This window comes from Cariama cristata, unplaced genomic scaffold (genome assembly GCF_000690535.1).
Source record: "Cariama cristata isolate BGI_N322 unplaced genomic scaffold, ASM69053v1 scaffold11089, whole genome shotgun sequence".
NCBI lineage: Eukaryota > Metazoa > Chordata > Aves > Cariamiformes > Cariamidae > Cariama > Cariama cristata.
In genome coordinates, this window is record NW_009636383.1 from 81,640 (window position 1) to 109,508 (window position 27,869).

A 27,869-nucleotide genomic window follows, 5' to 3' on the forward strand; every position below is an offset into this window, starting at 1 on the left:
ATCCCAGCTCATTCCTTCATTCCTTAGTGGTTTCTGCTCTCTTTTCTTCTCACCGCTCATCATATAGTTACTCACAGACTGTTTACATCAATGCACTTCATCAGTCAGCAGTCGTCGATGTGATGTATGATGACCTAACTATTATTATCTTTTTGCTTAACAATTAAATACATGGCATTTTTTACCCTTGCAGTCTCGGTGCAGAAACAAAGGGCAAATCCATGATTTGAGCACGGGTTTCTGCTTTAGCTACTACCTCTGTGTCGCTGAAAGAGACCAGAAGGGAGAAATGTTTGATGTTTTAGGAACAGAGTAAACATAGTCTTTCTGTAGTATGGTATTTCCTGCAGTTATCCATGGTTTGGTTGGGTGTTTTTTTCTTTTTTTAAACTTTTATACTTCCATACAAAACTTTTCTAGAGGAGTTTCTGACCCCTGCCTTGGGACTCTGGTAGAAGAGTCCTTCGGACCAGTTCAGTGTCTTTTTCTTGCTGTTTCTGTAAGGGATTAGTCAAAGCAGGATAGAAAGATGAATGGAATTGTGTGCAGTTAGGGTGCATGTTTTATCCTATTCCTTCCTATTGACCTGTAAGCTGTTCCATTGGCTTTCTTTCTGTTTCCTGCTGCTTTCTTGCTTCGTTATTGAAGGGAGGATTCAGACCTATACAGGTAATTTTAACTCCTGGTTCTGCATGGCATAAGTGTCTCTATCACTTGTATCATTACTCCGTTAGCGAATGCATTAATGTCTGATGCATATCTTACCGACTGAGTTTCAAGATTGCAAAGACTCCAAAGCAAGGTCTTCCAGTGCCATGAATGCTCCATACCGTGGATGCTGATGCCTTTCCCAGCACGTAAGGGTTGAGAAAGGAGCGTGTACCAGTGGGTTGCTTGGTTTCCTGGACCTGGTCCATCTGCGTGGGGCATCACTTCATGCAAACGTGGTAGAAGAGTTTGGTGCCACCCGGGAAGAGTTTGCCACCTTTCTGAAAACGGAGGGCAAGACAAGTCACTCTGCTCGATTTGTATAAAGGATAGGCACAAGGCACCTCTGGCCTTTGTAAAAATCAGGCTTTTTAGCTGTTCCTGAGGTGTATTGGAACAGTTGCCTTGATCTTTTATTTCCCTAGTGTATTTATAAAGGTGGCTTTTTTGGCAGTAAGCCCACCTTATAAAAAAAACTTATTTGACAAAAATAATTTTTCTAGTGTTTGCTCTGAAAGTTGAGCTGCATAATTCAGTAGATACAAACTAATAATTTCTGGAGTTTAAAGTTTCTTACCTTTTTCTGCCTTGTAAAAGAGAAGGCTATAGCGTGATCTTGCTCTTTACAGATAAACAGAAATTGTCCTGCAGTTTTCTGAATGCGTGGCAACCCTTTGAAAGTAGAATTATAATATCGCAATGGTATTTCAAATTATTTTCCAGAAAGTCTGACCAGTTCTTTGTTTTCTCTCCTCTCCTCTCTCCCTTCCCTGTCCTAGTTTTTTCAGAGGCCTCAGATACAGCCTCCAAGAGCTACCATCCAGAACAGCAGCCCTTCCATCCGTCCTGGTGCGCAAACGCCGACTGCGGTGTATCAAACCAACCAGCACATCATGATGGTTAATCATCTGCCAATGCCCTACCCGATGCCTCAGGGCCCCCAGTACTGTATACCGCAGGTAAAAGTGTTGTCCGGGCACCTGAGGAACTGCAAAGCCACATTTGCTCCATATGGATTTTCTCAAGACGTGCCACAGAGTTGGGGGGGGTGTCTGTGTGTGAAATTAAGTTGGTAGTTGCATATTTAGCCTCTCTCCTTTTTCTGTATGAAGTATTTGTTCTTCTGTGCATGGAGGCAGTAAGAATAAATTACGTTTCTAGTTTCTGAGGTCCCCCTCAACCAGTGTGAAACTAAGCTCTTGGAAAATGGTTAGTGCTATAAATGTATCTAAATTGGCCTGATAGATCTACAATTACTCTAAAACCTTGGGCCTTAAAAAACCACAATATTGCTGGAATCAGGGGAGTGACTGTTTTCTACTTCAGCTCTCATGTCTTGCCTCCCTGTCTTGTCTTTAGATGACATAACTTACCCCTCTTATTTTATTTTTTTTTTTACAGTAACAGTTTGATAATCAGATCCCTGTTGATTTGGGGGCTCGATTACAGGTGCTGCATGCAACAGTCTGAAGTTGCCTAACTCCTTGTAAACTGAGGGTTATTTTTTTCCCCTCCTAGTATCGTCACAGTGGCCCTCCATATGTCGGGCCCCCCCAGCAGTATCCTGTTCAGCCACCAGGACCAGGACCCTTTTATCCAGGACCAGGTCCTGGAGAATTCCCCAATGCCTATGGTAAGTTCTGCTTGGAGATTTCTTATATTTTCTGGGTGTGTTTTTGTGTTGTCAAGCTGAAGATTTATAATAGCGAAATGGATTAGCATTTGTTTGAACTTCAGATAGCTGCTCAATTTGGTTGTGTCACAGGCCATATTATTCACTCCTGAAAAATTCATAATAACAGAGTATTGTTTGTATGAGTGCGTAAGGAAAGGCTGCAACTCACAGAGCTACCCATAATCACATGTGAAGAAGAATGGTGGCTATTTGTTATTCCCTTCTTGATCATTATTATTTATTAAGGTATTGTGAATACGTCTGGCAGCCCTGGTTTCCAGTGAGCTATGCGCTGAATGTGTTCACAGCAATACAGCAGCTAACATTTCTTATCCCCGTGTTCCTTGTTTGGTGTTTAGTGAGGGGAAAAGAACAAGCCACATGGTTTGATTCACCGGTCTTATGCTGGAAAGATCAAGTTAGTCCAGTCAAAGCGTTTGTAACCCATGCACAGGCTGAAATTTGCCCTTTTAATGGGCAACTCCTGGTCTTGCCTTTTCTCAAGCAAAAGGGTTGGGAGATTGCCCAACATCATTGTGTGCGCTGTGGTCGTTTGGCACACTACGTGCAGGATATTTGATGGACTCCCCCAGGTACTGAGCTTCAAAGCTGCACCTAAAAATTCAGAGGCTGCATGTCCAGGGCTGGGCATCCCTCCTGTCTGCATCTCGCTGGTCCTTGGCTCCTCCAGGACCTCACAACTGCCTCTCTTCTGGGTCCCAGTTTGCAGACCCCGTGTAAACAGTGGGTGACTGTACTTCACCGTCCCAATTGGTTTTCACATAAAAGTAATTAAGCCCTTCCTTAATAATTTCCAATGTGTTGCTATGTACAATATGTATCATGCTTACATCACAGTCCCCTATAAGGTTGTCTGTGGGATCTCTTATTTTGATAGTTAAAACAAATCAGCTCCTGCAAGCTGTATTTGAATGAGATGCAAAATTGTCTTGCAGTCATGTATATCCCTTCTTTTTGGGGGGGGGAGTTGTGTTTGCTTTTAAAGGGTTTTCACCTCTCAATATCAAATTTGAGTTATTTTGTTCAGACTGATTGCTGCCTGCCCACACGCGTTCTGTAATCTGTTGGGGGCAGAGGTACTATCAACTTTCCATGCGGCTTTAGCTGCTTGAACTTTGGAGCCTTAGAAGTGAATGATTACCTTCCAGGCTGAACAATGACAGCCCTGTACCATTGAGAGAATTGCACGTTTGCTCTTCACAAATACAGATTCCTTCTAAAGGGGAGAAAAGCCCCAGTTGCTTCCCTACTTATAATTGTAAAAGATCTGGAGACTTGCCCCCCACCCCCTTCTTTCTTTTATTTTTATGTGTGTGTAGAGCTAATGGGACTACTTTGAAAGATTGCCATGAAGCCTTCAAACCTGGTTATGCAATTTCTGAATAAAAGGAGAGAGTGCAATTATAAGGCAGCTAGTTCCTGTTTGCTTATCCTGGAGTAAATGAAGAGAAGAAATATTGCAATGGCTCTTTAAATCTGATCCACTAAATGAGGCAGTTACCCAATATTCCTAATTTTTTCTGCCCTTACAGGCCTGCTTTCTTACTTTCTGCTTGCTTAAAGCCGTTTGTCTGTCTTCACTTCTGTAATTTGGAAAAGGTTCCCGTCCAGTTCCTTTCACTCCTGAAAGCGTCTGCTTTCTCGCACAGAGGCTTGTAATCTTTCAGTCCCAGCTTGTTTTTAGGTTGCGGCATCTGCGGAGCATCAGTGGGTGAAGCTGGAGCCCTCCGTCACGCAGAGCGTTTTCCAGGCAGAGAAGGTTTAGCCAAGGAGGAGGAGGATTGCAGGTTTGCCTGTACTCGTCCACCTTTCCCTCCTGCTGCTTCCTTGCTATTTATATAGGGACTGGAAATGTTCGGTCTCTCACCAGATGCTGCTCATGGTGTTGGAAGACAACTGAATTTACAATACAGTCATGGATAATGCTGCTGGCAGTGGCCTTTCCCGTGAACCTCAGGACTTCGTAGGCAGTGTGGCTGCTAGGAGTCAAAATCATCAGAGTTTGGAAGACTGTAAGGAAGATGATAAGGGAAAATACTGCAGAAGACAAAACTTGTGAAGATGGACAGTGCATTATTTTTTTTTTTTTGAACTGTCTCAGTTTTGCAATTTATCGTTCTCTTTTGTATCAGCGAATTTCCATGCTACATTGGGAAAGACCTTGAAATGATGAATGGAAAGGATCAAAAGGCAGGGCACAGAGCAAAGAGTGTTGTGCTGAAAAACGTGCTTGGCTTGTTGCCGCAGAAGCTGTATTTCTTTCAAGAAGTTACTCTTGCTTGTCAGGATTTGCCTTTTTTAAGGTATTTTTCGTAAAGGAAGGGTCCTTTCCTTGCGTTAGGCTGTAGCTCACTCCCTGGCAGGGATCACCTTACAGGCTGCCTGATCGAGTCTGGTTTCTTGGAAACTGGAAATCAAGATAATTAACACATTGCAGGGCTCCCAGGCTTGCTCCTGTCCTCTCCTGTTATCCAAACTCGTGTTGTGCACCTGGCCAGCTTGGCCAAAGCATTAGTCGGAAGAGTTTGAGGCTTCATCGCTGTTTTTAAGGAGAGAGGCAGGAGGGTTCTCACTTCCCGAGCCGTAGGGATGCTGACAGAGACTTTTGTGCCCTGAGGCCAGATCTGAAGTCACGCTGCCTACCGTGAAGTTCAAAATGAGAAGTTTATTGGGTCATTTAGGCTATCTTCATTGCAGCATCCAAGAGCGAATACAGCCGGCTGGGCTTTTGGCAGCTTGATGCCGGTGCCGTGCAGTTCTCTCCGCTTCCAGCTGCCTGCCTGCTATTTCGGCAGAGAGAAGTTCTCGCTCTGAGCATGCAGATAGGGAGCCTGCTCCGAGCTCCTGCTTTCCAGCTCTCGGTTTGAGGAATGCATCCTTTGAAGTTGCAAATCAGATTGTGCTCGGCTGGCTTCATTTGCTTTATTGGATTTCACCATTTGCTTGAGGTAGTAATAACCTCCCGTTTTGGTAACAGACACACAATACAGACTTTCATTCCCATTTAAAGGTTAGTTCAGTTGAAGAATAAATCAGATTACTCCAGATGCAAGTGCAAGCAGGCAGTCCATCTAGCATCCATGCCTAGAAGGAAAAAGAAACCAGCACCATCTTACAAGTTCACCTGGTATCTGATCCACAGACAGAAGACAGCTCTACTATGCCACCTTTACTTAGGTCTGGCATGTTTTTAAAGCACTCGGTTGTTTTGAGTGTTTCCGTAAAGAAAAACGTAATGAAACTATATGGGGTATTATGAATGTAGTCAACAGCACGGTGTGATTTTGCAATAATAACCGTGGTCATGCTTTCTTTCTGTTGCAGCATGAGAAGAACATTGCTTGTAATTAAATTTTCTGGCTATGCTTCAAAATAGGTTGCAGTTGACCTTGCAAATTCTTTGTAATGGTTTGGCTGAATTTCTCTACAAAGGCAAAAAAACCCCCCAACAACAAACCCACCTGTGTTTCAGTCAGAGGAGTCCAAGGATGGGCCACTTTTCATACCTTGGTGATTTCAACAGCCTCTCAAAAATGGATGCATGTGGTCGCATTTTCTGTTCATGGAGAAAAAAAAAATGAAATAGTGACTTAATCGCTTGTCTTGGTGGAGTAGCAGCTTCTGTTTTAGTGGAAGTGGGGAATAGCAAAGCAGACTGGTTACCAGCTGGATGTTAGAAGTTGTGGTTTTTGAAGGGAGGGAGGAGTAGGTGGTCAGTTATATTTCTTGTGCTTGGTTTTGTTTCATTAACAGACGAACTGAATTTTTCCCCCTTGTTTCTGTCTTGTCCTCTCCCAGGAACACCTTTCTACCCAAGTCAGCCAGTGTATCAGTCAGCACCCATCATAGTGCCTACACAGCAGCAGCAGCCTCCACCAGCTAAAAGAGAGAAAAAAACGGTAAGTGATTGTCATTGACCGATACATCCTCTCTGAGAATTGCCCTGATTGTAAGGTTGAAGGAAATTAATAACAATCTTAAGCTTACAACTGAGCTTTATCTTCACAGAGAGGCTAAGTGTCACCTTACATGCCTAAGTGTTATCAACCATTGCACAATGCTGCAATGGTTTCTTATTTTTGATTTTTCTGTGGGGACTTTGTGCTCCAAGTTTGTGACATCTCAGCCAGTCAACAAGGAAAATATTTTTCCTGGTTTTGTAATGAACCTAAATGAAAGCAGCATTGTCTCCCCAAGCCTGTGATCCTCATCTGCCTGTGCTGCTGCTTAGAGTTTTACCAAAAAGCAGGGTGGGAATGAACAAACTCAGATGAGTTTGGGAGAATGTCAGGAATTGGTTCAAATTGACAAAAAAGAAATTGTTTAATATTACGCCTTGACGAAGGTAGAAACCCAGTAAATTGTGGACATATTTGCAGGCTTGAAAGAACCTGAGCACATGACATAATGAAAGTGGGTAGAGGTTTGGAGACCGCACTTCCTTTCTTCCTAATGCATTGGTGATAATTTGAGAGAGGCAGATTAATGGAATTGAAACCCATTTGCAGGTAGATAATGGTAGGGAATAGTAAAGGCACACCAGGTGAATGTAACTTTTAAACAGAAAGTTAGTGGTGAACTTGAACTTGTGAATGAATCGTTTCTAAACGATTGAAAAGGAAATTACTTTAGATCACTATGTGTGTTAGAGTGGTTTGAAAACATTAAAAGGACTGTTTCCTGAGAAAAAAAAATACAGGACTTGTACATGTCTCAAAATGCAGAATATTTGTCCCTTTCGATTTTTGAAAATGATCTGAGATGACACTTCATTTGGGAGACTGGACAAACTGAACGGTGTGATAGCTGGGCTTGCAAGAAAGGCCTTTTTCGTAGCTGCTGTCAGCGAAGGGTGATGCAGCTCTTTTGCCACCTCTTCACCATCCTCTTCATTCCTGAGGAGTCGCTTTTCAGCATCCAAAACTTGACATGGCCAGATCATTGATGCTGTTTGAAATGCAAAGATGTTCAGAAACATTCAACTGTGATTAAGACAGTTTCATGCCAACAAAACGAAGTTCTTTGAAGTGGAAAAGCGAAAGGTTTTTTAAATGTCTGAGATGCTTTTCTCTGAATGTCCTGTTTCAGTTTGCTAATTGGTGTTGCAACTGAAGAAATGAGAGAAATTAAAGAAAAATTAAACATATATATGTACAAAGACCCACATGCACCATTAGTTGAGTATTTGAATACTACAAGCTTTCCCTGCCTGAAAGTGTGTTTTAATGCCATTGCCTACTTGTCAGGAGGAGGAGAGGCTAGGACTTCGTGCCAACATGCAAGCTGATTTGCTTTCCCTCTTTACCAGCAGCTGGGTTGGCATGGTCACTGAATTTCATATCAGGGTAAAACATGGCCTCTTTTTTATTCTTGCCCTTTCCACTAACTAGCAAGCTTAGTTCTGTAGCTAAACTGTCTGCTAAGTTTTCTAACTTGCATTAAACTTATTTTCCAGAAGTAGAGACCATATCCTGAATTACAGGATCACACACTGGGGTGCACGTATTTAGACCTAACTGCTGTGGTTGATGAGTGTTTTGATTAAATTAGGCTTTGAGATTAAGGGATGACATGCCATGCATTTCAAGTTATCGAAACAAACCACATTCCAGCGTTCTTGCAGAGCATCAGCTCAATTCCAGAGCATCTCCTACCGACTGTAATGGAATTATGTCCTGTCCATGCTCTCCTCTCCATAAACCCCAAGGACAGCAAGTAGCAGGAAGACTTCTTTGAATTGTTTCTTTGTTCAATACCGTAGATCCGAATCCGGGATCCAAACCAGGGAGGCAAAGATATAACAGAAGAAATAATGTCTGGAGGGGGCAGCAGGAACCCAACGCCTCCCATCGTGAGACCCACTTCCACACCTACTCCACCTCAGGTAATAAAGTGGCCGTGTAGCCTTCTCCCAGGGATGTCTGCTTTGCTTTGCTGTTTGTTAGAGCCAATTCCAGTATCTTCTGTCCACACCACCAGTCACCTCAGACACCTGGATTGTCAATGTTCTTTAAGGATTTTTTCCTTTTCTTTCCAAGTTTGGTCATTTTTATCAGCCTGTAGCTTTTAAAATGTGGAGCTGCAGTGCTGCTATGAGTTCCCCATCCCTGGTTTTGTATCAGCAGTAGACTTTAGTTGTAAAGGCTTTCGGTGTTAAAGGAGGAGCCAATATATTTGTGAGGAACACGGTGTGTTTCTGTTAGTCTTGTGTACCTGAGGAAAGCCCATATCATGCATGTGATCGATTATATACCTTCAGTTGCATCGCTGTCCGTACTAATGTCTTTCTGCCTCAGTAGGGTTGTTTTAGGGCAACACAGAACTGTGATCAGTCTATCACAGATTTGATGTCTGTGTGTTCAACCTTAAAAATGCATTTTTCAGATGTAAGAAAAAGCATAAATATCCCAAACTGACATTTTCTGTAGCTCATAAATCTCTTCTTGTCACACACCTTTGAGTTTGACCCCTTCCAAGTCTCTGTATTCTGCTTCACCTGAGGAGTCCAGGGGTAAGGTCTGGAAATTAAACTGGTGGGAAATCCGGGTCTCTTCTAGTCCTTTTTGACCCAGGGCCAAAAGGGTGCGCTTGGCCTTGCAGACCGGCAGTCCTGATGTGAACGTAAGTCCATCGTGACATGAACCGATGGGGCTGGAAGTGGCTGCGTTACCTAATGAGAAAATGATTTCTATCCTCCGACCACTCCTCCCCAGCTGCAGCAGGAAGAGGCGATGCCTCCTTGATGTCCCCGTAGCATCAGAGATGGAGAAGAGGCACGTGGCAACTGCTGTCCTCTTCCCAGCTACCGGCCTCCTGTAGCTGCTGTTTGCTTCATACCTCACCTTAGTTCTTCCTCTCTTTTGGGAGAGATGGTGCTAAGCTACAGGCTGCTAAACTTAAAAGTTTTTCAACAATTGGAGAAGAAACTCTATGGTTTGGCACAAGCCTTGGAAGTTGGCCGTGTTTTATTGGAGGTCGTCCACTGCTTGGGGGCCCAATTAGAAGACATGAAGGTTCTCCAAGTGATGGATGGGCTTTAGATTGTAGCCTGGCTGAGGCTGGGGTACCATTTCTTCTTCTTCCAAGTTCTTCCCTGTTTAATGTCACCAGTTTTTGCAAGCTTTTAGGTGAAACAGCCTTTTCTGAGCTGAAACCTTACTTTCCCCTCTGCATCTGGATATTTTTTTCTGCTGACTGTCCTGTGCAGAGGCAAAAGCACAAGCTTGCCTTCAGACACCCATTGTGCCAGAGCGGGAGCTTGAGGTTACAGCTGAGCCAGTAAAAGTCTAACTGGGATTACTGAGATGAAATAAGAGCCTGGCCTGCAGATCTCCCCTCCGTTGAGACCAATGGGATAGTTACAGCTTTTGGCCATTCCACTGGTTCAGTTGAATCCTTTTGTCACATGAAGGCATCACCATGTGCTTTCTCCTCCTGGTCTCCATCATGGGCAAGCAGCAGCAAGGCACCACGCTCGAGCAGTTCCCGGCTAGCTGTGTTTTTGCAACACGATCTGCAATGCTTGAGTGGAAAAAGCTGTTTTTCTGCCAGAGAGCAGTCTCATGATTTGCAACTACAGCTGGATGGGGAGAGAGCCGAGAGCTGGTTGGTTACGTCGAGGATCAATTAAACTTCTTCCCAAGGATTTTCCATGAGAGAAGATACTAGTGATGTAAAACGTTGGAGTGCTGGTGAGGTCATCTTCCCATTACTTCCTGCTAAATGACTTTCCCCGTTAGAAGTGGGGAAGAGTTGAAAACAGCCAGGGTTTCAGATTGTGTTTATGCGTGGTGCAGCTAATCCAGGCACTTACCGGATCATTTTTGCATTCTGAAATCTATTTTAAGATACTGCAATTAAGTCAAAGAGAATGAAATAAATGTTTCTCAAGAGGAGGTTGGTAACCATGAATTTTTATCAGCTGTAATTTATATGCAGCGCACAGCAGTGATGTCCAATCATCTGCTCTAAGTAAGGTATGCAAATACTTCATTGTTTAATATCCAGGGTTCGTTTTGATTAGGTACTTGGAACTACTTTTGTTAATCACAGAAGAGCTCTGAGATAGAGCTTACCAGGAAAAGTTCATTAGTGTAACATGAATGAAAATTTAAGCCCACTTAAGCCAGGAAATTCAAAGTTGTTGTCCCAACAGCATCTCTAATTCATTTCTTTGGAGAAAGAGTAGTATCTTGGGTGAAATTAGATGATGCCTTAATAACTGTGCTCAGTGGCTGAATTCCAGTAGTGGTGGATATTGTAATTTTGAACAGTCAAAAATCAGTAAACTTCAAATATTCAGCTGTAACTTTGCTTGAAATGTGCCATGCCTTTTTGTAGTCCCTTTCCCCAGCGGATAAAAGCTGTGAACAGTCAGTGTGAGCTTCATATGAAAATACCTGCCTGTTGAAATGCTCGCAGCTCCTGGACTAGGTACAAGGGGAGCATCGTTACTGTTGTCTTGTTCCAGCACCCCTTCGAGTCAAACCCTGCGTGTTGTGGGGTTTGGTGAGATTTCCTCTGGTTGAACATGCAGAATGTGAACGTGCGGTCTCTGGGCTTGATGAAGCATCATCTAATGCAAAGTGACCCCCAGTGCAATGATATTCTAAAGTATGCTAAATTCTAGTAATGCTTCTTTTATGTTGACGGCCAGTATCTGGTTCTGTAATCTCATTATTTAAATGACACAAGCACAGAGAGAGAAAGTTGCTCAAGAAGTGCGTGGAAGCCGCTGCCGTAGACCTGTCCCTGTCCCAAATTCTATGTTCAAAAAAGAAGCCATTTCATAATAATAATAGATTTTAAATTTTTCTTTTTTCTTTAGATTTGGATTATTTTTTTTAACTGACTCAAAGAAAACCCCAAACCTTCATAACACAAGCACGAAGCACCCTTTTCTCTCAGTAGATTAAGTGCTTAACATAAAAAACATGTTGGAAAATATTGGACTTGTCCAGAAGATGACCATTGCTGCCAAGACTCGAGCCACGTGGTTTTAGCCATTTCCATGCTTTTCGTATGTCCTGCTTTGTAGTCGGCATTGGTGACCAAGAAGTGCTTTAGGTGGAGTCTTCCCAGCACCTCTGCACTGGTTGCTTAATTGCTAAAATGCTTTACAGTTCCTGCAGGAGAAGCTGGCAGTAAGTGGAGATGATATTTATACATTTCTAGCAGGATGCTGTTTTTCACACTATATTTTTTTGCTGGGAAGATTAATAAAACCCAGGAGCACGTATCGAATCTGGCTACGGTATTTACTGAGCACTGACTTACATAGAAGATCACCTTTTAAAGAGGAAGAAATGCTCTTATTTTCCTGGCAAACCTCTTCCAAGTATCAATGAGTTTGTCACATTTTGTGTTTGCTCGGTCTGCGGGCCATAGGCTAAGTAACACAGAGCAACTCTTTTACCCTCCTAAATCATAGGCGCACTTTTGAGTGGGTGTTTTCCTAGAAAGTCTCTGAATGCTCCATTTTGATTCTTCTTTTTCTGCACTGCATTCATCCATAAATTTTTCATAAAATGACACTAAGATCTGCAGAAAGTGAGTGGAAAGCGCTCTTGAAACCTGCTCATTTGTGAAATTCTTGTTTTCTTTGGCTTCCTTCAGCTGTGGCTGGAGGTGGGGGTGCAATTCTTCATCCGTAGCCCAGCCGATCTCATCAGGCTCATTTCTGGAAGAGGAGCAATCCCAAATAAAATTTCAACCCTTCACCCCACTTACTTAGATTTTTATTTTTCCAGACGTGCTTTTTCACAGTCCTCCTTTACCTTTCTGTTGCCTGAAATGGGGGAAAAATAGCGTGTGGAAGATAATTCACTCTTTATTCTGCACTGTTCAGATGCAATAGCTGATGAGTTTCTTTTTTTAGGGAAATAAGTTTTGCATGGATTTCTGATAGCCTGTCCGAAAGAAGGGATTAGACACCCGTGTCTTGGGCATTCTGCTTTTTTTCGGTTAGTTAAAAATCCCTTTTCCCCTAGATCTTCTGAGAAGTCAGCATAGATGTACGGCTAGGTAAGAACAGCCACCTGCAAAAAGCTGCATGGCTTTCCACTTCAGAGTATTACATTTAGCCCCCTTTTCTGCTTTGCATGGTCCCTGATGTGTATTTCAGGGGATTTTGCAAATGTGAATAGTTGACGTGCCTCATCTGTGTTCCCTCTAACGTACACAAGTGCTTTACCTTGCAGTTTGAGTGAGTTTGGTGTAGCGACTTAGTCTTACACAAGGTCTTCCTTAAATTCTGAGATAAAATATGGGGGATTTTTTTTGTCTTTATTGAACCTTCATGAATACAAGTGAAGTGTTTGTCCCATTAGTGGTGGGGACATAATGAAAATATGTGGTCTCTGCAACAGGCCATGGCCCTGCTCTCCTTTACATTGATGCACATGGGTTTTATTCTCGTATTACCCAGCAGGTGCCATCCGTAAGTCTGGTTATAGAAGGCATTGGATGTTGGGTTTTTTTAATACAACCACACGGGTGTAACCAGTCTAGATTACTTTCCTGCTGCAGTAACAAGTTATTACGTGTGTGCATAGGGATACATATATACACTATTCATGCATACATACACACATTATCTATCTATAAATACATATATAGAAAAATAAATATATATTAAAATACTGAAGGTGTTTGAAATACCTGATCAGCTGAGAAAGGAGTCGAGTCCAGAAAGCAAACTTAAATCACAGAGAGGTCCAGGAGTCTTGGTGTCTAGCTGACTTTTTGCGGACTATGCAGAGGAGCATTGCTGCTGCTCTTGGAAGAAGCATTCGGAGAATGAAGCGTGTTAGTAACTGTGCTGTGCTGTCTCTTTCTTGCTGTTGTTAACAGTAATCGTCTCTTTTTCCCCTTTTCCTGCTGCCTTTTCCTCCCTCCTTTTCCCACGTATTTCCTGAATTTATTCAATCGGTCTGTGTATCTTTTCTCTTTATTTTCCCTACTTTTTGTTTTTCTTTTCTATCCCACCCTATTCTCAACTCCCCACGTGCTTGCTTGTGCTCCATGTTGCTAGTTTTTATGTTCGCACGCTCATTATCACCCTTTTTTGTACTTCAAATCCCAGCAGCTGCCCAGCCAGGTCCCCGAGCACAGCCCTGTGGTTTATGGGACTGTGGAGAACACCCATCTCGCTGCCAGCACCCCTGCCGCTGTGACTAGCAACCCGAAGCAAGGTTTGTTGATGGATATTTTCTCCCTGATTATTTTTAGTCTTTTTTTATCTCCTTTCTTGTTTTAGTTTGAGTATTTTTGGCGTGGAGACAAGCAGTCAGCAGAAATAGGAGGGGAGGGACTTCTTTTCCTCCAGTGGAACATTTTAACAGTGTGTTGCTAAGGGAATTAATTGAAATTTGCCATCGTGAAACCAGTTAAAAATAATTGTATTCAAGCTTTATATGTCCTAAACGTTGTTTCAGAGCACCTAGAAGCGTGAACCTCCTCTCTCCCATGTGCCATCCTCAGAAACAAGTGTGTTATCAGTAAAATGCTCTTAGGGAGAGAGGCTTTATATCGTTTGGACAATGAGCCGTAGCAGTGACGCGTAACCAGAGTTACGTGCTCCTCCAGAGCTCGTCCAGCGCAGCTCGTGTATCCTGTCCTACAGGTCATGGGCAGTATTAATTAGGGGGGAATAAGAAAAAGTTAATGTGCAAAGTGTCTCATAGACAGCACAGCAAATTTTGCTGACTTTAGTAAAAATGGCACAGATGGAAAAAGTTTCTTAAAGTGACTACATTTCCTTCTCACATCTAAGAATATACATTTGAAGGGAGATTTTTTTAAACTGTTCAAAGAAAAGGTGTCCCAGGAGGGAAGGTGGAGCGTGCCAAGTCTCTTCCCACACTGAAATTTTATAGCTGCCTAAAAGCCATTAAAAAGCTGTAGTTGATAATGTGTGTACTGCCGTCATGTTAACGGACTTGGTGTTGGAATACAGAGTTGACACCGCTGTTTGCTTCCCGCTTATTCACCGCATTGCAGCGTTGGAGGTTTCTGCCTAGAGCGACGTGTACGTCAAAGTCGAGAAGTGCCATCTTTTACTCGTGAGCGTTGCCTGTAAACTTTGAGCCTGCTGAGATTTATTTTTTTTTCCCCCAGAGTATTTGCTAGAGGAAAACTAAGCCCCAGAGAAGCAGAGCTCTAGAAAAGAGGAACAAAGCTGCCTCTGATGCTTTGGGTGTCATAGATCCAAACAGCAACATGGTCGCTGCTTGAAAGTGAAGGGAAGTATCCCTGCGGCTAATTGGTATCAGATTCTCAAATTTACTGAAAGCATTGCTCTTTTACAGCCATAGCATAGGCTTCAGGGTTTTCCCTCAGTGAAAACCATTCCACAGATACATCTCTAGACAGCTGCAGGGCCTGGAAATGGTTGAAAAGGGACCTTTTGGAGATCATCTGGTGCCATCTCCCCCTTGAAGCGGGACTATGGCTTTGTCTAGATCTTTGTGCAAGACTTGGATGTCTCTGTCACCTGAAAAAGCTGTGAGTAGGTTTAACATACATCCAGTTGACTCTGATTGTGCCGGCTGAGCGTAGCTCGCAGACTCGCTGCCGCTTGTTGCTGCTCAGCTCTGGCACAGCCTCTCTTTCCAGTCCGTGCCCGTGTCCCCCCTCTGCCAACGTGCCCAAGTCCCACCGGCTGCCAGGGCCATCCTCTCAGCACGCCGCAGTCCGTGGTAGCACTGGGACTTCAACAACTGGATGCAGGCACCAAAAACGCATCTGCCCTTCCAGCCAAGTTGGTGCTGAACCATAAAATCCAGCCCTTTACATCGCAGCATTTCAGTCCTGTGTATGAAAATTTGTATTTCCGGGACAAGCGAGTCTTCTCTCTTTAACGTAATCCCTTTGTAGGCAACTGGTAGTAAACTGGAAGTAAGTGGTCTTTAGTTAGTTACACAGGTCTGACTGTGCTGATTTAAATATAAATCAGGGCTTGAACTGGGATTTAACACTGATGAGCTTTCCTGTGTTTATCTCCGTTCCCTCCCAGAAAGATTCAAACATTTGTTCCAGTCCAAAAATTGCTAAAGAGCACATTTATGTAAGCATTGCAGAGAAAGATCGAGCCCTGAAATAACACCATTAGCGTTCGGCTGTGGCCTCGGGGTGGGGGAGAGCAGCGGTGGTGTCAGTCACAGGACAGAGGGAATAAAAGGTGAAGGAAGTTTGAACACCATTAAAATTATTTATTTAAACCGAGCTAGTGACTTGGGGGACATGTCTTTCCAGAGATACAGGCCAAAGAATCAAAATAATTTTTTACTTTGTGCCTGATGTTAGGTTTTTTGTTCCAAAATAAAAATAATCATAGATAGGGTTGCGTGGCTTTCTTAAGCAAGGGTTTATTAAAACCAATATTATTGCTTCCCTTAAGACCCCTCCACCGTCTTCATCCCGTGGATCGGATTCTCTCTTGTGCCCTTCACCTCGTGCGCTTGTTTGCATCAGTTGAAATTTGGTATAAAGCTGTCATTCTAATTTTGTGATATTCAGCGATCGTTTTGCAGTTATTTTTAACTGGGCATTTGGCCCACTTGCTGGGCTGGAGATCGGGAAGGGAGCACATGTGCTGTGCCGGCAGACCCGGCCTCTGTTATTTCTCACTGTGAGGATCTGCAGTCCCTGTTATTTTTGCATTGAAGTTATTAGCGAGGCTGAATTTGGGATTGCGTTGCATTTAACATCCTTGTTTTTTTCTTTTAAAGACAAGTATTTGGCATTTGCTGTTTTTAAAGCAGCTTCTGGCTTTTCAGACTTCGAAGTTCATATATGATCTGGGAGGTATAGGAATTGCTGCCCTAACACCTTGAAAAGTAGCGTTATTTGGGGACAAGCAGTTAGCTGTCGTTCCTGTAGGTGCCCCTGGTGCGTGTGTGTCAGCCGGGCTGCAGAAGGCAGGGATATTGCTGGAGAATCCAGGTCGAGCTGATGGCAGACCCTGCAGGACCCTGGCTGCAGGCCAGGCTGGTGCAGAAGTTGTAATGGGGTATAATTGTGCATGAAATCAGAGCTGTCCACGTTTACTCAGCTTGCACAGGTTCAGTGGGATGTTTGGAGTATTTTTTTAAACCTCTTTCCAAATCCTGCAATGTATCAGACATGGAGAATGTATAACACAGTTTGTGGAAAACAGATTAATGTCAGATCCTGAAGTTTGGAAAGCTTCGAGCCCCTCCGCTGACGCTATGACTCAGTAACGTGTGCTCCAAAAACTGCCTGCGAAGCCGGTGTCGGTACCGCCTCGTGAATGTTTGCATCGGCACAGAAGATGGAAAAATGGCAGCAAGCCCAGCGATTATTTTCAGATAAACACCACGAAGCAGAAATGAATTCTTTTGTAAAATCTTCCCCATCCACCGCTCTGGGCAGTCTTTGCCACCGTGACCACCCAGCAACCCAGCTCCCTCGCTGGCTTTAATGTCTGTGCCTGGAGGAGGTAGCAAGTGTCTGTCCTGCGGAGTTTGTAAAAGTATTTCGAATGAAGACTAGTTTTGCAACATTTGTATTTATCTGGACATTTAAAAAAATATCTATTGATGGAGCAAGCTTTCCTCCTGAGCAGCATAGCGCTTGCAGTAAATACTTTCTGAATATAACGTGAAGAATGATCTTGGCGTATTTAGGAAAAGGGATCTGATTCAGTTTGGATGAATTGCGTTGACTTGTGTGTTCCCTTCCCAACTGTATGTTGTTTCACGTGACTGTTTCTGTAATAGTTGGCAGGGACGAATGTTCCTTTGCCAGGACTTTGAGATTTGTTCTCTGTGATGGTCGTTCAAGTTAACATTTACTTCTCATTAACCAAGTCTGCTCATCGTTCTTATGAAATCCCCCCGCCTTAAATTACTTTTCTCCTTGAATTTCTCACACACGGTCTGTATCGATGGCGCATATATTGGCCAAATAAGGTGTAGTTTGAAGAAAGTGTGTTTAAACCACTGGTTTTAAAACGCAGTTGTGTATTTTTGCTGTGTTTTTTATCTCTCAGAATGTTTTTCTAGACACTTCAAATGCCCTTTTTTTTTTTTTTTTTTGGAGCAATCTCATTTGACTCAAGGGAGAGAATATCCAGGCAGTTGTTTATAGCGAGCTGTAAATGTCAAGAATGCTCCATGAGTTGTCTGCAAAGGATGTTCCAGAAATCGGAGGTGACGCATGTTCTTTTCTAAACCAGTTCCCGGGTCCTTTTTCTTCCACGAAGCCTTCAGAATCAAAATCAGCTGTTGGGATACTTTTCCCATCTTTTTCCTCATTTGTCATCCTCCTCCAGAGCCGTCTCCCTGCATGCCTCGTTAAACTGATAAACTACTGCTTTGGCCTTGGTCCTCGCTGTAACGCTGCTGGGGCTGTTGATGGCTGGAAGCAAAGTTCTTCATTGCTTCAGCTGTTCCTAAAGATGGGACTTGATGCTCCAGGCAGTTTTGGATGGGTTCTCCTTCAAAAACCCCTTCCCTTCAGCCTGTCTGTTGAATAAGCCCCGAATAGGAACCCAACAGAGCTGGAAAATGACCAAGCTAAGCCATACCTCCTCAGTTCTACCCAAATTTTGATGATTTGGAGTTGGTTGTGGCCTTCAGTTTCCTAATATGAACAGCAGGGTTTGTGCCTCTGGCTTTTGCAGAATTACTTTTTGGTGCTGTGGCAGTGTGCTGAAGGAGGTCCCGGTTGCTTCCGTGCTCAGAAAGCCTGGGGACATCTTATGTTGATGGAGCAGAGCAGAGCTCCCCCCCCCGAGGACAGGTAGAGCTGATCTCCTCGTAATGGTGATTAGGAACTGGACCGTTGAGTCCCTGCCATCGGTACATTGACTTTGAGTGATGCCCATCTCATCCATCTTGCAGAGCTGTAGCACGGAGGTGCCTTCCGAAGAAGATCTTACAGTCTACATCTTGTTGTCAAATTGGAGGTGGGAGAGGGTGTAGCAGAGATCCTAAGAGATCCTGTAGAGCCAAGATCCTAAAAGATCTACACCCTCTCCCATCCTCCTAAAAGATCTTGGCTCATACTTTGTTCAAAAGGAGTGGGAATAAGTGTGTTAAACGGAGTTGCAGCAGACCTTCGGGAGCTTCGTGATGGTTGTGGCAGGGATGGTATCGCAAAGTCTGTTGCTAATCACAGGATAAGTACAGGAACTTGTCTGCGCCTAATATTTTGGGGTTTGGTTCGATACATGTGCATCTTTTGCCGTGTTTTTCCTGTGCTGCTTGATACCCTTAGACCGCAAACATCAAGAGGTAATGATGCTGTTCTTCGGTGGCAACTGTGCTTAAGTTCCTTTTTGAGTTTCTTTGGGAAAAGGTATCTTTGCTGAAGCTTAGAACAAAAAAAGGGTATGTTCTGATGGGTGATGGAGTGAGAAATAACAAGTGGAAAAATAAATGAGATGGATCTCATGTATTAGTGATGGCATGACACATGGCATCCGTAAAGGATCGGCCTGTCATCAGTCATGGAGTAATCTCCCCATTTCAGGAATTGAGGGAACCGCCGCAGAGAGTGCCTGCAGGTTGCCGGTGCTCTCCCCAGTGTCTGCCTGCCTGCGTTTTGGAACATGAGTTCACCAGGGTCTTGGTGTTAAAAACACCGGGCTCCTTTGAGGCAGAATCCAAGTAAAGCGTATTTCTGTCTTCTGTAATTTCTGTCAAGGACAACTCTGTTTTCAGCAGCAGTTTCTGCAAAAAATCCACGTTTTGTAACATTCTTGTATGCCTTTTCTGTAAAGGATGGCTGTTTACTGCAAGGCCTATGTTCAGAAAAATAGAAGCCGCGGTTGCATTTTCCGACTTGCCAGCTGCGGGCTCCCCGGACTTCTCCTGTAGGTGCAAGGTTCGCTTCAGGTGCCTCTGGTGTCTTCCTCGGAGCTTCTTGAGTAGTGGGCAGAGTGCAGGCGAGGGGAGCCAAGGGGGCTTAAATGGAGTTGCTGTTTGTGACATTGTCTTTTTTTTTTTTCTCCTTTTCCAGAAGAGAAGCCAAAACCAGATCCAGTATTAAAACCACCTTCTCCAGTCCTCAGACCAGAACCTACTGGCGAGAAAAAAGATCAAGCTGGCCAGAATACCGAGGGCACCTCAGTGGAAACCCCACCAGAACTTCCTCTTGCTCCATCGCCAACCCCGGCCGCTCCTGTCACAGTTGTTTCTACTGCTGCTGCTGTTGTCACCGTTTCTAGTAAATCCACGTTCACAGCTGACTCAGAAGAGAAATGTGAACTCGCTTCCCCCAAACAGGAGGCAATGCCTGTATCTAGTGCCGCACCCTGCACGGACACATCAGACCCTTCGCCAGCAGAAGAGGCTGATGCCGAGGTGTGCAAGGAGCCTAGTAGTGTAGCATCTAGTGATATTCCAGTGACTGCTAGTACTAATCTAATTAATGAAATGAACGGAGTTAGTGAAAAAGTAACTGCTGCAGAGAGCGTAGTAGATGTAGCCCAGACGGAAGCTGCGCCATTGACTGTTGAGTTGGAGCCACCAGAAGCACCTCCAGCAGAAGTGGAAAGCGTGCCATCTTCCAGTGCTCTTCACGCTGCTCCCTCTCCTCCTCCCACCCCACCTCCCACCCCTCCGCCTCCTTCTCCTCCGATTTCTGTTGCTGCTGCTGTTACCACTACAACTCCTTCTCCACCTCCTCTTCCATCTCCTGTTGTTCATGGAGATTTAGAAGGAGAGGAGAGCACAAGAACTACTCTTAATGAAGAGGTAAAAGATACTGAAAAGAAGGAAGAGACAGAAGCAGATGGGCAACTGGAGGAGAGCACGGAGGCTCAGAATTTAAACTCGAGCAAGAGTCCTGTCCCAGGTAAGCATTTGGGACTGTGGTTGCGTGCGGCAGACTGGAGGATGAAGGAAAGGGGTCTTTGGGGTTCTTCTTCCATCAGATGTTTCTGTTTCTACCTACCAAAAAAAAAAAAATAATAATTCTGATCATGCTGCATGACTGTTGTTGTGATTGCGAAATGCTGATCTTTGTTTGCAGGGACAAAAAAAAACTCTTGTAATTGTTCATAAAAGAGGTAGCCAACTGGGATGTGTGTCCCAGGGTTGGCTGGGTTCATGCAAGCTGCCAGCATTTTGCTTTCACGGTGATACAGGACAGCATTCCCAAGTGCTGTTCACAGGGGAATTCAGAGGATGCTGCTCTTGTTCTCGCCGAGATAGCCGGTGGGTTAGGGGACCTGTTGCTGTGGATTTATCAGTCTGCTCCTAAACCAGATTAACATTCAGACCCTGAAGCACTCTGGGCAAACCTTCTGAGCTGACGGTTTCTGGAAACTGGTGAGGTGGGGTTTTTCCCAACTACAAAAACGTGTCGTGGTGTTACCAGATGTGGGTAAATGAAATGGGCCATTAGAGCTCTTGCCAAGTGTCACACACCTCAGTCTGCCCAGCCTTAATTAACGATGCATCTGGTTTTCCTCTGCAAAAGTAACACGTAAGCGAAATTTCCCCTTCTCCTTGCTCGGCTCAGCTGTTCTCATTTCACTGTTCTTGAAATTTTCAGAAAACAAGGTGCTTTATTTCAGGAGGCGTAAGGACTTGTTACGAATTGCTAAAAATTGAAATTTCTGTAGCTGCCTTTTAAAATCCAGGCTGTTTCTCTGAGAGTTGTTATCTGCCTTTGGTTTCAGTGTCCTATCACATCACTGGTTTAGCATTTAATGGATTAATATAGACCACTCTCTTTTCATTTGCTGTTATTTTCTATAGAAAACTGCTTTTTTTGTTAGGAGTTCCTGGAAATGAAACTGTGGAAAAGAAGTTAAATCAATCAATTACTTGTATTTGGCTGCTGGGGGGAGTATAATGGTGGCTATTGTGCCCGCCTAGCAGTGTTAAAGCATGTAAATGTGCCACATCTTTCACCCCCTGATTTGCAGTCCTCTCGGAGCTGTGGAACTGAGGTTGTTGATTCAAATATATCCTTTGAATTTGGTGAAGTTTGGACAAGAAGCAAAGGAGAAACAGTAGGCTGTGATTCGGGTTTTGTTTTTAAAAAGTAACATTTAAAACAGGGGGCTTCTTTTTAGTTTATTCTTTCGTAAGGAAGCAATAGATGTGTAATGGCATCAGTAGCATCTAGGGCTATGCTCTGCTATGGATTAAATTAAATGAAAAGCTGAGACCGGCCGTGTTCTGTATGTGCATAATGCTGCGCTAGGTCAATATGCTGGATCTTAAATAAAATCCAGTATCTAGAGAAGATCAGAAAGATCCCTTCACTATACCAGCCACAGAGGGTTTCTTTCTGTTAATCCTTTTCTATTTTTATTTTACTCGGGTCATTTCACTGCTCTGGCACTTGTTGTTCTTTCAATCTGAGCTACTTCATAACACTATTTAATTTCCTTACAAAGTAGAGAAATGGGACTCTTTCTGTAAATAAGGTTTCAGTCAGCCAGGTTCCAGCTTGCAATATTATTGCTTGCTTTGTAATGTCCTGTCATTTAAATTAAAAAAAAATTACTTACAGCGTTTTGGGCTTTTAATTATGCAGAAGATTAATTTTAATGCTTTAATGTCATTAGGCTAGACAGCACACATTAGCCAATACATTGGCTTTGGCAACAGAGAAGCAAATATTTCTCAAGTCACGTAAAAGATCACTTGAAACTCTGATTACTTAAAAGCTCTGTACTTCAAGGAAAGCAAAATACTCTCCAAGTCAGTTTTTTGTGCTTTACCCCTTCTTAATGAGGTATAACAGTATTACATTTCTCTGCCAACCTTTTTTTTTTTTTTTAGCAATAATTTTCCAATTCTTCCTTGGAGAGAGGAAGAGAGTTTTAAATAACATAATCTGAAGGTGACGGCTAACTCAGGCGTCCGTCTAGGCTGAGCGAGGAATTGCACGTCTCTGCCATATGCTGGAAAATACAGATGCTGAACTTCAGGAGCCAGGAGAAAGGGCTGTAGTATTTTATTTTTTTCTTGGACTAAAGGCCAAGAGTCTTTTTTTATGATCTCTGGAGATCTGATAGAAATTGGGATGAGGGAAACTTCTCAAACACGTGGTGGTAAGCATGAGTTCTGTGACTTCTAACAGTCTTTCTTCGGGGTTTTCAGCAGAAGTGTGTACTTACTGCAGAGCAGTTCAGTTGGCCACAAATCGTTCTGCTTTATTCCCTTCCATGGTAGCTGATCTGATTTGACTCTCAAGACCTCTCAGAATAATCTAACTGCAGCAGCATTTACTCCTGTGTGTCCTTTTCGTGGTTATAATCTGGCCTGCCTAAAAATGTGGGGGGTTCTGAGTGAGGGGTTAATCCACCCCCTCCCTGGCGTGGCGGGGCAGCACTGTTGAGACTTGCAGGTGTATCCCGTGTTTTGCGATGGAGACAACAGCTTTTCAGGGATGAATGAAATTATTTGCTTGTTCCTCAAGTGCTTTACAGAGTACACCTTCTATCTAACAGTCAGAGAAACAATTCTTTTATGTTTTGCTCTGTATAGAAAGAGAAACAAATATGTTTAGACCACAGAGACTTTCCCTTAAACATCTTTATTCTCTGGAAGTTTTTTTTACAGCTCAAGAAAATGAATTTTTCAGTGTTTTCAGGAAGAGACCGGAGCTGAGCAGAGCTGACCCTTCTGGGGTCCAGGGAACCTCCATTCTTTCTTTTCCACTGACATCAGGTCTCCACCAGATTTCCAAGGTCAGAGGATGTCTACAGGAGCACTTGTGTTATATTCTTCTTATTTTGCAGAAACTGGAGTATGCTTGGTTTTCCTTTTTGGTTTACATTCTATCTACTCTTAATATCTTAAGTTACATTAGCCTGCATAATGAAGACAGCAGTTTTAATGGTTCAGTCTCAGTATCTGACAGTAGCCAGTTCATCCATAGCCTGCTCATCAGCATCATTGGTCTTGCTTATAGTCTCCTATGAAACAGGGAAGATTTGGTGGGTTTCAGAGCATTAAACCACTGAGAACTGCAGTTTGTGATCCTGCAAGCAGGATGTTGTACCTGGGTGTGTGGTTTCTTGCTGCTGACTGTGTTTCGGTTCCAAGCATTCACCAAAATGTGGGGTTAGAGGAGCACATGTGCCCTGTTGCGAGTGTGCAGGCAGCAGATCTTGTTCCTGCCTCCTTGGGAACGATTACCTTGAGGTTTTCAGGATGGGCAGAGCTGTTATCTGCAAAGGGCGAGAGCATGCAGCTTTTAAAATAATTAATTCCTACTCATCTTCATTACAAGGAAAAAAAATACAGATACTATCAAGAGAGGAACTCGGCTCTCGGCTAGCGATCCTTATTAAAAACATTGCTCCAGTTAAAAGTCATCAATGACACACTGTTGCTTTTGTTATTAAATTCTGGTTTTTCTCTAGTAGCTTTGCTGGGTGCAGTGAGGGACCAGCACTTCTTGGGGAACAAAACAGGAAAAATTTTGTTGGTGGAGTAGAATTTCTAAAGAAGGCGGCGCTGCCCGAGACTTGAAGCCTTCAGGACATGCTCTGAATGCCTGCCTTTGATGTAATCTTTCTATCACGGCTATTATGAGAAGCAAAGAGGAAAATAAGAGATTGATGTCTGTCCCAGACAGAACTCCTAGGAACATAGGAAGCCAAAAGAGCTTAACACACATTGAATTCAAAGGGCTGTTTCTTGCAGAGCTAATTTATGAGACGTATTTCAATATAAAGTAACCCAACTGACTGCGAGTCCCTGGGTTTCGTAGCTGTGGAGGCTGTAACAAGCAACTTGGGGCAGTAATTGGAACTGTCTTGGAGAAATATCTCCAGCACCCAAAGCCGGAGAGTCGGAAACATAAATCAAGTGTCACCTTTTTCTTGATTTGCTGCCATAGCCCACTGGAATATATTTTCTTTCCCATGAGCTGTAAGGCGATGGTGAGTCTTTGCTTTGGTTTTTAATGGCGCATTGGCTAAAAAACAAAAATAGAAGAGCTGGTATTAATATACACTTAGCAGTTGGCACCCACAGCAGAGAGGAGACTGCCTTCTCTGTCTTGCTTGATGGGTTGTGGACTTGCTGGGGTGGGTATCTCCTGCAGCAAGATGTTCTCTGAAGAACACGATGTAGCTGGAGAAAAGGGTTGAGGTAGCGTAGAGCAGATTTCTCCAGTGGTGATGTTATCACCAGTAGTGATGCCTGGGATGGTCTGGAAAGAAGGGGTTTATTACTCTTTCCAGTCCTAATGTAGAATCGATATCATCACTCCTGTTACTTCTGTTATTTTTGTAAGCAGCCTGTGTTTTGTAAGCAGGAGCAGTACGCTGGGTCTGCTCGTGTCCCTTCTCCAGCAGAAAGAGCAGGCTGAAAACAAGCTCTGGAAATGTGTGAGTGCTGGCAAAAATGAACCTGCATTTGAGAACGAATTTGATTATTGGTGTGCACACAAAATGTTTGATTTGGAGGGACAAGAAAATTGAGAAAGACCGGAAGCAACCGGAGACCTGCCTTGCCAAGAGCCAAACTAGACATGTTACCTTTTGGGTTCTCTGTGGCTCACATTGTGCCTCGCAGCTGAAATTTGGGTTGAAGATCGCGCCGTCCTCCTGGTCAGGTTTTGGGTTTGGGAGGGCTGGCACCTAAACTCATTTTAATTTTCTAAGCATACATTAGCATAAATTCTCCTGTTGAGTCAGTTCCTGTAGCAGAAATGAGAACTCGACGGAAAAAAAAAAATAATCTGATGTCTGCTATTTTAAGAGGGGAAAAATTGAGCAACGTCTCTGGAGATCTTGCCGGCATACCCCAGTCAGCTCTGAAATACGGTCGGGTGTTAGTAAGGAGTTACAGGCTGCAAAACTACAGGGCTAAGCGAAGGCTGCTGCCGTGTCTGGGGATTAAAGGCAAGTGTCCGGCCAAGCATCCTCATGCAGGGAAGCCCCAAAGCAGGAGAAGGATCTGCACGATTAAAACAAGGCAAAAGCTGCGAGACTCGTTCGGGAGGCTTGGCAGGATCGCATCCTTTATACAGCTTTCTTTTGCCAAAAAAAGGTGGAAAAAAAAGTATTATTGAGAAGCAATAATGTTAACATCCTGACTGTTGAGGAAGGAAACGCCCCAGACCTTTGCCAACCCCAGATCCATGACCTTGAGTTTCTTTCTGTGCATTTAAAAATGAAATGTTATTTTACACCATGGATGTTTTCCATAGCGTAGTTTGAGCTTGAGTGGAGTGAAAATCTGTGACATTAAAAACTTTGGGGCTAATCAGTTCAATTACTTGGCTATGGCAGTACTTAGGTCATTACTGTGCAGACATGACCCCCTCCTTGAAGAAGTCCCCCAGAAGTGTGGAAGTGGCATCACCAGACAAGAAGGTATCGTGTCGCGGCAGTGCGGCTGATATCCAGCCTTAAAACAGCGAGTTGACTTTTGAAAAGCACTAAATTTTAGCAGATTTTGTGGTGGGAACTGTGGAGCCTTGCTTTAGGTCCATACTTTACTAAATTACAGAAATTACCACCTGCATGGACACCTGGTCCTTAGCCAACCCTGATTTCACCCCAAGATGGTGAGAATAACTCGGCTGTTCTTGCAAGGATGCAGTGAACTTCTGTTACCCGTAATAAAAGCTAATCCCCGATTGCGTAAGGCAAAGCCATTTTGCAATCCGTGCCGGCTTTGGCTGTTTCTCTACTCTCCTTTGAGCCCCAAGGAAATTCAGGGTGACTGCTGGGGCTCTGCCCTGCTCTTCAAGCTTAAAGTTTCTCTGTAGGGTGCTGCGATGGATGGGGCGCCCGGGACTTGGAGTTTGGGAGACCCGGATGAGTTTCCAGCTCCTCCATGAACCATCAGTTCAGTGAACAACCAGATGATGCTGGAATATTTGAATTAGACTTCTTTTTCTACTAACCTTTGCTTTGGTGATGTTTAGCATGAAGATAAAAATCTTTTTATCAGTGACAATAGCTCCTGTCGCGCTTTGGGTTGGGGCCAGCCTGCTGACTGTAGAGATTTCCGCAGCCAGCGGTGTTTCTGCAAGCCCCCAGTCGCCCTCCAAACAGGGAACGCTGTTTCGGAGCTGCTGAGGCTCGTACGTATCTTTTGGGACAGTGGGAACGTAGCAAATCCAGTTTCTTCTTTGCCTATAGGAACAAAGTAGGCCATTATTAACACACTTTTCGTTTATCCGTAGTTGAAAAGCCTTTCAAAATTGTATATTACTGTGACAAAACAAGGGCACGCTGTTTTTTTTCCACCGTATCTGTTAGAAACCAAAGGCTCGAGCTGGAAATCTGTTTGCAGTAAACTGCAGTCACGAAATCAATTCTGTTTACATTCTGTGCTAAATATGCGTATGTGCCTAGTATCAGAACTTAAGCTGGTAGCACTTGCAACAAATTACGAGCATAATGGATTAATGGTTTTGTCTCCTCTTAATATATTGTGTGGTTTCTTTTACCCTTTTGGGGGTGGGTGGAGTGATTAGAGTAAATCACTGCTGATCTTAGAGATACTGTACGGTGTTTTCTTTGAATCACTTGGCCATGGAAATTAATGAATAGTGGATTTAAATTGAAATATCAGACCAGCTCAGGAGAGCCAGTAGTGCTGCAAGATTGGAGGAGTTGTCCTTTTGGATGAGATACTGGAAAATTTGGCCTGTTCATGGTTATGGCTTATGGTTAATATTATAATGATATTATAATTCTTATAATACTCCTTGAAAAACTATGTTGAGAACAACCTTCGCTCCTAGCCAATACTTGATCTTTCAAACAAGTTCAGTTTCTGAAGATTTTCTTTTGCCCTGCATGACCGTTTATACTGTTGGCAATAAACTCCTTGCTATCACAAGTACCTTTTTGATCTTGATTGAGCAACTTGTAAAACAATTACTGTGTTTTAATGTCGTTCTAACGATTTTGTTATTGTTGCATTGAAACATAAAGTGGTTATATCATGCTGAATCCTCCACAAGGCTGCAACTACTTCATTTTCCTGTATGTAAAACCAGCGTGTGAAAGGGAAGCGCATCACCCACGGCCAAGTTTGCTCTGTATAATTTAGTGTTGTAATAGATGTACGCTTCTATTGCAGCCCAAACAGCTGTAACTGCACCAAAGACATGGAAGAAACCAAAAGACCAGACCCAAGCCACTGAGGAGGTGATGGAGGCGGAAACAGAGGTAAGAGGGAACCACGGTCTTGCTTTATCCAAATTTAATGATGATGTTGCTCTCTTGAAACTGTATTTTAGAGAAGCTGCTTCCTAGTTGTCCTACAAGGATCCTGGGCAGACTTTTTGGGGGGTGAACTGTGATACTCCTCAGCGTCATTTAGAATAACCGGTTTTAGTCTGTTAAAGCTCTTAAGTTTTTTTTGTTCTTGCCTAATTTAATGACTCCCAACATTCAGGAACATGTAACCCCTGCCCTTCCAGTGAAGGGTGAGATAAAAGTGTGTTTGAATTCCTTAGCACTACCCGTTTAGGTCCCAGGCTACCATCATGACATTTGGCAGGT

The 27,869-nt window shown here is 43.5% G+C and overlaps 1 protein-coding gene across 1 annotated transcript in view; it reads left to right on the forward strand.

Annotated features, from left to right (window-relative positions):
* The window catches only part of EIF4G3 (eukaryotic translation initiation factor 4 gamma, 3), a 77,542-nt gene that overhangs the window by 12,177 nt on the left and 37,496 nt on the right, over window positions 1-27,869 (forward strand). The window contains exons 4-11 of the mRNA XM_009707900.1: window positions 649-669; window positions 1,488-1,667; window positions 2,227-2,341; window positions 6,203-6,303; window positions 8,166-8,288; window positions 13,488-13,596; window positions 19,391-20,227; window positions 27,445-27,533. Coding sequence (XP_009706202.1) covers window positions 649-669; window positions 1,488-1,667; window positions 2,227-2,341; window positions 6,203-6,303; window positions 8,166-8,288; window positions 13,488-13,596; window positions 19,391-20,227; window positions 27,445-27,533 — 1,575 coding nt within the window. The remainder of the gene's footprint in view (window positions 1-648; window positions 670-1,487; window positions 1,668-2,226; window positions 2,342-6,202; window positions 6,304-8,165; window positions 8,289-13,487; window positions 13,597-19,390; window positions 20,228-27,444; window positions 27,534-27,869) is intronic.